The 9,734-nt window shown below is 48.5% G+C and overlaps 1 protein-coding gene across 1 annotated transcript in view; it reads right to left on the bottom strand.

Moving 5' to 3' along the window:
- Positions 1-747: 747 nt before the first annotated feature.
- The window catches only part of LOC140411467 (adhesion G-protein coupled receptor F2-like), a gene marked incomplete at its 3' end in the record, with an annotated part of 138,317 nt that continues 129,330 nt past the window's right edge, over positions 748-9,734 (bottom strand). The window contains exon 11 of the mRNA XM_072500564.1: positions 748-801. Coding sequence (XP_072356665.1) covers positions 748-801 — 54 coding nt within the window. The remainder of the gene's footprint in view (positions 802-9,734) is intronic.

The raw sequence follows: 9,734 nt of genomic DNA, 5'->3' as shown, positions 1-9,734 counted from the left end.
GAGTTGTTTTTTACGAAGTGTTGTCAACATACATCTGGAAAACATCACTCTTTTTGGATGATGACACTTTGATCAGTAATATCTTCATCTTGGAGTGGTTAAATATTATACATCCCGATAAATATTATACATCCCAGCTTTTCTTCCTCCGTGATCCAGCTGTTCCTCAACTCTAGAAACGTTTCCCATCTTGCATACATTCTTCCACTCTCCGGCTATCTGGTTTCCCTTTGTCTATCACAATCCCTTTATTAGTGGAATAGCTTCTTGTTGGTTGAGCAATATTGTCACGAATTCCATTCTCTGTCCCCTCCATCTCTCTACTTCTCCATATTCCCTCAAAAGTCTAATCAAACCCAGTTCTTTAGACCTTGCCTTAAACCGCCCATTACTCTCGTTAATTCTCCAAATTGGAGCTTGGGACATTGTGTCAAATACATAAATATATGGTGCACATTCTTATTGTCCTCCCATTCCCAGTGGTTTGTTCGCATTCGCAATAGCCGACCAATTCCATTTTATATCAGTTCTGAGGAAGGGTGTCTATCTAAGCATTTATATATCTTTTCTCTTTCAGATGGTAATTATCTCCCATTCTATTGTTCAAACCTTACCTTCGCTCGAGAAGAAAATCCTGACAATGAAAATTTCTTTGTCAATGCTTCTCGTACCTGAGTTAACAGCAGAAAAAACTTTTTTATTAGATGAAGTGAAAATAAATAATGCTGGAAAATGGTGGGAATGGCGGTCATAGCTCACCTTATTATCCATGAATGTTCCAAAGACCAAAATAAAGAGTCCCTAAAAAAGGAAGATATTCTTAAGCAGATAAGCAATAGATCTTTCACAAATTGCAAACAATTGTTTTCAAAACATTGCATTTCTTATTCTGAATTGACCATTGGTTAATAAATCAATCTGGTTTGACAGCAGAGGTTTCTTTTCACCAGTGATATCCAGTACCAATCTTATCAGAGCAGGCTGCTGGCAGGCCTGGAAATCTATTTTCCTTCTTCTCCCACAAAAACATTCCCTGCTGGTTTTAGGCCCATACCCTCCAGAATCATAATCAAATCCTGTCCCCTTTTCAAACCTGTAAGTTTCTATTGCAGAGAATGGTCAGGATGGTTGAAATTCTTATCCTGGTTTACAGATCTATTCACAGTTTTGCACCATCCACTCTCTGCCCACCAATATTTTGAGATCTGTGTACCATTGGTTCTGTCCTCTTATTGTTAATTATAACCTTGTCATGTGAGGATCCCTTTAAGAAAAGTGTGTTTATCAAATAGCTGCAGTGATGTCATTGTGTGGGTGGAGCTGAGCTGTGTATCTGGCTTTTACTTTAGTTTTGAGCTGGAAGTTGTTTTGTAGCTGAATTTTTGGTTTTGTTTTCAGTTGGGAGCTGCATTCAAACAAGGAGGTGTATTTTGATCTCTCTCTCAGCATGCTAAAGAATGTCTCCTGATCACATGATAATTTAAAAGTGATAACTGCTTTCTGTAGGGAATTCAAACCTGCTGTCTTTGTTAAAAAGGGCATTTGATTTATGGATGTTGTTAGGAAGGTTATTAAGGGTTACCTATAAAGTATTGTATCTGTGGGGATTATTTGTGTTGGTACTTGATAAACTGTTTACTGTGTGTTTGTAAAATGTTCCCTGGATTCATAGAATAATAATTGTTTTGTTTAAAAATACTTAAGGGCCGGGATTCTCCCGTTATGGGGACTAAGACTCTGGGGACATGCCAAAACTGGACAGGCGCAGGCCCCGTAGTGGCCCGGAGAATCGCCGGGGGGGCTGCTGCCGACTGCCCCCGACCACGTGGCGTGAATCCCGCCCTCGCCCGTAAAATGGTGCTAGAGAACACAGCAGCTGGCGTCGGGGCGGCGGGACGGATTCGCGCCGCTCCCCGGGGATTCTCTCTCCCGGCGGGACGGTCGAAGAATCCCGTCCAAGGTCTCTGTTGCATAATACCTGGAAAGTGGGCCCTTGTGCTCCTTATAACCAAAATCTATAAACAGTTGTAGGTCAGGTGAACTCCATGATATACTTTGGGGTTCTCTAAACCCTGGCCCATTATAAACTCCACTGGCAGCTTTGGCTCTTCAGTTGCCTTGGCCCTAAAGTTTTAAACTATCTCCCTAAACATTTCCTTGTATAACTTCCTTGCTTTTGTATCCCATGGCCCTCATTACAATGTGGTGTGTGGCCAGAGGAGATAATGAGTGAATGCGAAATATGAGGAAGGTAGATTTCCTGCCTGAAGCTGACCAGGTTGAATAGCTGGTTGGCTGGTAGCTCTGTGGGGAAAGCTGCTTTGGAATATTGCAGTTGGGAATCGTGGACGAGGTCTGGAGATACTGGAGGGAGAGATCCTGGATGGATTATGTAGAGATTATGGAAAGAGGCTGTGAAGAGGACAAGGGGATCAGGGATTATGGGGAGAAGACCGGAGAATGGGGGATGATAAAAATATCAGCCATGATTGAATGGCGGAGCAGCCTCGATGGGACGAGTGGCCTAATTCTGCTCCTATGTCTGGAGATCACAGGGGGTAAATTGAAGGGAGAGTGCCTGGGTAGTGGGTGGGGAGGTTTTGGAGACGGCATCATGAACGTTTATGGTTGGGGGGATTTCTGGAGATTGTGGGGAGGAGATTTGGAGATCACATAGATGAGGATACAGAGATCGCCAGGGGTAAGCTCCTGAGAAGGGGGAACAGATATCATGAAGAGTTGGAACTTACAGAGATTATATGGGTGGAGGGGCAGGTGGGTAGGAGATTGTGTGAAGGGGATTCCAGAGATCATGAAGGGCAAGATCACATGGATTGGGGACTGAAGTTCACAGGAAGAAGGTGGTTCAGAGATCATAGGGATGGTGGAGTCTTTTAATCACAGGCAGTGAGGTTCACACCATGAAGAAGAGCTCTCAGTGAGGGGCTCCAGTGAAAGGGGGAGATGAGCTTCTGGAGATGGGATCTGGAGATAGCGAGTTCTGAAAGTTACAGGACAAGAGGGGTTCATAGGAAGAATTCCTGCTTCACCTTGCCCACACGCCATGCTGGAAAAACAAACAACTACTGCTTCCTTCTTATTTCTCTTTAGCTGTCAGGATTCCTGAGCTCAGAAATCCCCAAAACTACCAACATCTGAGATAGCCACCTCATTATCATATTATAATTACTGAACGATCTCTCAAGAGCTAGTTCACGCCTGACCTCTACAACCCAATCTTTATGCAGTAGGAAATTTTAACTCAAAGAGCAATGACTTTCTGTGATCTAATTCGGACAAAATTATATATCCCAAAAGTTCAAACTTTTGTCACACAAACACATGGAAGAATTCTTCTGACCCATCTAAGATTAGAATCATTTCTTTTGCCGACATTGTAATGGTTACATTTCCAAAATTGTCTTTGAAGCATTCTAACAATGTGAAAGAAGCTACATAATGGTTGCACGGTAGCACAGTGGTTAGCACTGTTGCTTTGCAACACCAGGGACCCAGGTTTGATTCCCAGCTTGGGTGGCTATCTGTGCGGAGTCTGCACGTTCTCCCCGTGTCTGCGTGGGTTTCCTCCGGGTGCTCTGGTTTCCTCCCACAAATCCTGAAAGACATGCTGTTAGGTGAATTGGACATTCTAAATTCTCCCTCCGTGTACCTGAACAGGTGCCATAGAGTGACGACGAGGAGATTTTCACAGTAACTTCACTGTAATATTAATATAAGCCTACTTGTGACACTAATAAAGATTAATATGGTTATCATCAAATCTCACACAAAACAGTGCTACTCTAACTTGTCTCACAGTCCTGGGGCGAAATTCTCCGGTATCGGCGCGATGTCCGCCGACTGGCGCCCAAAATGGCGCAAATCAGTCGGGCATCGCGCCGCCCCAAAGGTGCGGAATGCTCCACATCTTGGGGGCCAAGCCCCAACCTTAAGGGGCTAGGCCGGCGCCGGATGAATTTCCGCCCCGCCAGCTGGCGGGAAAGGCCTTTGGTGCCCCGCCAGCTGGCGCGGAAATGACATCTCCGGGCGGCGCATGCGCGGAGCGTCCGCTGACGGCATTCCTGCGCATGCGCAGTGGAGGGATTCTCTTCCGCCTCCGCCATGGTGGAGACCGTGGCGAAGGCGGAAGGGAAAGAGTGCCCCCACGGCACAGGCCCGCCCGTGGATCGGTGGGCCCCGATCGCGGGCCAGGCCACCGTGGGGGCACCCCCCGGGGCCAGATCGCCCCGCGCCCCCCCCCCCCCCCAGGACCCCGGAGCCCGCCCGCGCTGCCTTGTCCCGCCGGTAAGGTAGGTGGTTTAATTTACGCCGGCGGGACAGGCATTTTAGCGGCGGGGCTTCGGCCCATCCGGGCTGGAGAATCGCGGGGGGGGGCCCGCCAACTGGCACGGCGCGATTCCCGCCCCCGCCGAATATCCGGTGGTGGATAATTCGGCAACCGGCGGGGGCGGGATTCACGCCAGCCCCCGGCGATTCTCCGACCCGGTGGGGGGTCGGAGAATCTCGCCCAAGATAACTACCTTTAATGCTCTCCTTCCTCTACTGTGTTGACCTTATGCTGGAAATTGCCTGGAAATATGCACATGTTAAGGAATGATCTAGGAAGAGTAGGTGGCCATGGAGTGGGTGGTCGCCCATTTGGTGGCTCCCCCTCTTTTTCGTTCTTTTCCCCACCCGAACGGCGAAGTATTTGATGGAAAATAGTGCCTGGGGACGTTTTTACTCCTCGGGTGTTGCTGGTGGATGGATCCACAGCCAAGGTGTGGTGCAAGAAAGAAAGTGCTGCTGGAGCAGGAGTCTTCATGGTGCGCCACAGGTAAAGCTGGCGGCAGACAAGGGAGGGGCTGTGCTGCTGGCCCAGTGGTCGAAGGAGCAGTTGGCGTAGTTCTTAAATGATAAGTTCCTGCAGCAGAGGAAAGAGGACCTGGAAGTTCTGGCCAAGATTGTGGAGCCGCTGAGATCTGGGATTGAGTGAGTGGAGCAGAGACAGGAGTGCCTGGACCTGGCAATCCAGAAAGTGGAGGAGGTGGTGGGTGAGCACGAGAAGCAATTTGCCTCATAGGTGGCTGAGGTGGGAGTGATGCGGGAGAGACAAAAATGCTGAGGGAGGAGGTGGAGGATTTGGAGATGCCAAAATCTAAGGATTGTCTGGATGCCTGAAGGCATGGAACATGGGGAGCCCACGGTTTATGTGGCAAGGATGCTGGAGAACCCGATAGGGGAGGGGGCCTTTGATCGAACCCTGGAGGGGAACTGAGCGCACAGGACACTGAGGAGGAGACCACTAGCGGGCGAGCCGCTGAGGGTGATGTGATGCGATTCCACTGTTTTCTGAACAAGGAGAAATTCCTTCGATGGGAGAAACAGACCAGGTAATGTACCTGGGAAGGGAATGAGCTGTGGGCGTACCAGGGTGCGGAGGAGGGTCGGGTTTAACCAGATTAAGGCTGCCCTCTTCAAAAAGGGGATGAGGGTTGGGCTATTATACCTGGCCCGCCTGTGGGTGACTTGCCAGAAGCAAAAGCTTTATTTTGACATGCCAGAGGAGGCGATGGAATTTCTGAGGGACAATGGACTGAGATGAGTGTGAGGCCATTGAACTTTGGAGGAATTTTGTGTGCTCCTTAAAGTGTTCGGTACTGGATTTTCAGGGACAGGTTTTCATGGGGGAGCAACGATGGTGGGTGTGCCTTCTGATACTCTTAGGGATGGATGGTTGGCAGTGGAGGGGAACTGGAGTGAGGAAGGATGCGTGGAGGCCTTGGGTAGGGGCCACCATGCTAGCTTGGTGGACTAGTTAACACGAGTGAGGTGGGTGGTTGCCAGGAGGAAGGCGTGGGGCGGGGGGTGGGTTTGTTTCATTGTTTGAGGGGCGCGTAAGGATTGCTGACATGGGTGTGGTTGGTGTGGCGCAGTTGGGAAGGGATCGATGAATGTGAACATCCGAGGAGGGGCCTAGAGGGTCGCATGACGTGGGCAGGAGACTGGCCCAAATTGGTTGGGGAAGGGGGCGGGGAGACCCCCGACCACGGTGGTCACGTGGAATGTGAGGGGTTGAATTGGTCGCATGTGTTCACACATCTAAGGAATTTCAAGGCAGATGTGGCTTTTGTTCAGGAGAAGCATTTGAAGTTGGGAGACCAGACGAGGTTGAGAAAGGGATGGGTGGGGCAGGTATTTCATTCAATTCAATGCTGGATATGAAGACGAGGGGGCTGGTATTCGTTAATAAGCAGGTTGCATTCGAGTTGGGGAGCATTGTGACAATCCGGGGGGGGGGGGGGGGGGGAGATATGTGATGGTTAGTGGAAAGTTGGAGGGGATGTCGATGGTTCTGGTAAACATCAATGCTCTGAATTGGGATGATGTGTATTTTATGTAGTGCATTAGGGAAGATTCCAGACTTGGACTCTCCACGGTTGATTATGGGAGGAGATTTTAACATGATCATAGATCCGAGCTTGGATCGGTGGAGTCCCAAGTCGTCAAGGGTCTACGACAGTGGCAAAAGGGTTGAGTGGGTTGATGGAGCGCATAGGGTGAGTGGATCCGTGGATGTTCGGGAGGCTGAGAGCAATGGGGTTTTCAAAACTCCTTTGCCCTCGGCCTCCTGAACCTCCACAGGTCCCATGTGCACCGGGTGTGCTCCTGGATTGATTTTTTGTGTTGGACAAGACGTTACTGGCGGTGGTGCCTGACTCGGAGTATTCGGTGATTGTGGTTTCCGACCATGTGCCGGACTAGGTGGATTTGCAAGTGGCCCGGGATGGGACTGCAGCGGCCACAAGGAGGAGGTGTGTGAGTGGGTGAGGGTTGCCATGTGGAGCTAAATGACATGGGAGAAGTCATGGCCACCTCACTGAGGAGGTGAATGGGGTGTTTGAGGCATTTTATAGAAGGCTCTATAAGTCAGAGCCCCCAGCCAGGGAGGAGGGGATGCAACAGTTCCTGGATGGGTTAGAGTTTCTCCAAGTAGAGAAGGGGCTAGTTCAGGGACTGGGAGCTCCAATTGGCCTGAGGTAGATGATGGAGCGTATTGGCATGGTGCAGGCAGGGTAGGTCCCGGGGCCAGAAGGGTTCCCGGTAGAGTTTTATAAAAGGTTTTGTGCGGGCCTGGGGCCACTGCTGGTGAGAGCGTACATTGAAGCGAGGGAGAGGGGGGAAATCCCCCCTACATTGTCGCATGCTTTCATCTCCCTGATTTTAAAGAAGGATAAGGATCCGGAACAGCGAGGGTCGTACCATCCTATTGCAATTAACAATTATTTAGAGGGTCCTTTAAGAAAATCAGCTAAAACTATACTGGAAAATAAAATGATTCTTGAAAAATGACTGAATCTGTAGAAGCATGATCAAATTCTAAAAAAAAATGACTGAATTATTGAACTCTGACCATGACTATCTATATATAGATACTGACAAATGTTTCAAAAGATGTCCTGTACAAATATGTCTGAAGAAGCGATATGAAGGTACATTCAATAGATTTTGCAACAATCTAATAACATTAGATTGATAGGCATAGCTAAGGCTAGACATGACGCAAAGAGTTTGACCGTGGGATTGAATGCATGGGAACAATGCTGTGTCCGGGAGATAATAATTAATTTGGCGTAAGTGATTAATGTCTAATCACCTGTTAAGTGATTGACACTTCCCTGAACGAATCGGGGGAGGTCTCAGCTGAGAATTAGAATCAAGGAAAGTAAATAAGAGGCTAAACCATAGATAAGAATTTCCTGAAGAATGTGATCCGTATGACTGATTAATAGGAGAATTTTAGCGTTCCGAGATTCTTGAAGCATCTGTGGAAATTACTTTCATTTTGAAACATCTGTTGAAACTACTTTTATTTTGAAGCCTTTTCTTTTACTCTCCCTTATCTCAAAACTTAGAAGGCTTTTCACTTTTCCAAAAGGTTTATGTATTATTTTGATCTGAGTTTTGATTTAGTTTTGTGCGAATGTATTAAGCGAATTCTTGAAAAATAAAGCGTGTCAGACACCTCTTCAACCGGACCGAGTACCTTATTCCGAGGAGAGATAAAACGATCTTACATGCCCGATATCATAAATGAACATGGATGCCAAATTGTTGGCGAAGGTGTTAGCACTGCTAATTGAGAATTGTGTCCCGGGGGTGATAGGCGAAGATCAAATAGGGAGGCAGTTGTCGGTGAATGTGAGGAGGCTACTCAGTGTAATCATGATGCCTCTGGAGGGGCAGGCGGTGGAGGTAGTGGTGGCGATGGATGTGGAGAATCTGTTGGAGGTGCTGGGGCGGTTCAGATTCGGGCAGGAGTTTGTAGATTGGGTCTGGTTGCTGTATAAGGCGCTGACGCAAGTGTGGGGATGAACCATAGTGCGTTTGGGGTACTTCGGGCTACATTATGGTACGAGGCTGGGTGCCCGCTCTCCCCGTTGCTCTTCGCTTTGTGATAGAGCCTTTGGAAATGCCGCTCAGGGCATTGAGGGACTGGAGAGCGATTGAACAAGGGGGCGTCAAGCAAAGGGTCTCATTGCATATGGACGACCTTCTACTGTACATTCCGGACCCGGTGGGTAGCATCGCAGACATCATGGAGATCCTGCCGGAGTTCGGACGGTTCTTGGGATACAAATTAAATGTGGGGAAAAAGCGAGGTGGTCCCGCTTGAGATTAGGGAGCAGGAAAGGAGACTCGGGGAGTTGCCATTTAGGGCGGTGGGGGCGCATTTTCAATATTTGGGTATCTTAATGGCATGGAGCTGGGCGCAGTTGCACAAGCTGAACATGGCTCAGTTAGTGGAGCAGGTGAAGGTGGACTTTAAGAGGTGGAATGTGCTGCCACTGTCACTGGACGGGCGAGTGCAAGCAATAAAAATGGCAGTGCTTCCAATATTTCTGTTTGTATTTCAGAACCTTCCAATCTTCGTCCCCAAGTCGTTTTGCAGGAAGGTCAATGGGCTGGTTTCTAGATTTCACAGAAGCGCAGAATACAACAGTGCAGAAGAGGCCCTTTGGCCCATGGAGTCTGCACCGATGCATGAAAGGCCTGACCTGCCCACCTAATCCCTCTTGCAAGCACTTAGCCCATAGCCATGAATGTTATGGCATGCCAAATACTCATCCAGGTACTTTATAAAGGACGTGGGGCAGACCGCCTCTACCACCCTCCCAGGCAGTGCATTCCAGACCGTCACCACTCTCTGGTGAAGACGTTTTTCCTCCAATCCCCCCTAAACCTCCCAACCCTCACTTTGAACTTGTGACCACTCCTAACTGACCCTTCAACTAAGGGGAACAGCTGCTTCCTATCCACCCTGTCCATGCCCCTCAGGCAACATACTGGTGAATCTTCTCTGCACCCCCTCCAGTGCAATTACATCCTTTCTATAATGTGGTAGCCAGAATTACGTACACTACTCCAGCTGTGGTCTCACCAAAGTTTTATACAGCTCCATCATGACTGCCCTAATTTTGCAATCTGTGCCCGTATTGATAAAAACGAATGTCCCATATGCCTTTTTTACCACCCTATAAACCTTTTAGCTTCAGAGATCTATGGACAAACATGCTATGGTACACATGAACTCCCTTTGTTCCAGCTTTAAGTACCTGCAGGTTCGGGACTTTGTAAGGAGAGAGGTGCCGTTCTTTCCTGGGGTTGCAGGACAAGGTGCTGTCGAAGGACCAAATATGGGAGTGGAAGTTATCAAATGACGATAAAGAGTT

The sequence above is a fragment of the Scyliorhinus torazame genome, chromosome 4 (genome assembly GCF_047496885.1).
Source record: "Scyliorhinus torazame isolate Kashiwa2021f chromosome 4, sScyTor2.1, whole genome shotgun sequence".
Lineage (NCBI taxonomy): Eukaryota > Metazoa > Chordata > Chondrichthyes > Carcharhiniformes > Scyliorhinidae > Scyliorhinus > Scyliorhinus torazame.
Note: the sequence above shows the minus strand (reverse complement) of the source record. Positions and strands in the feature narration are given on the sequence as shown.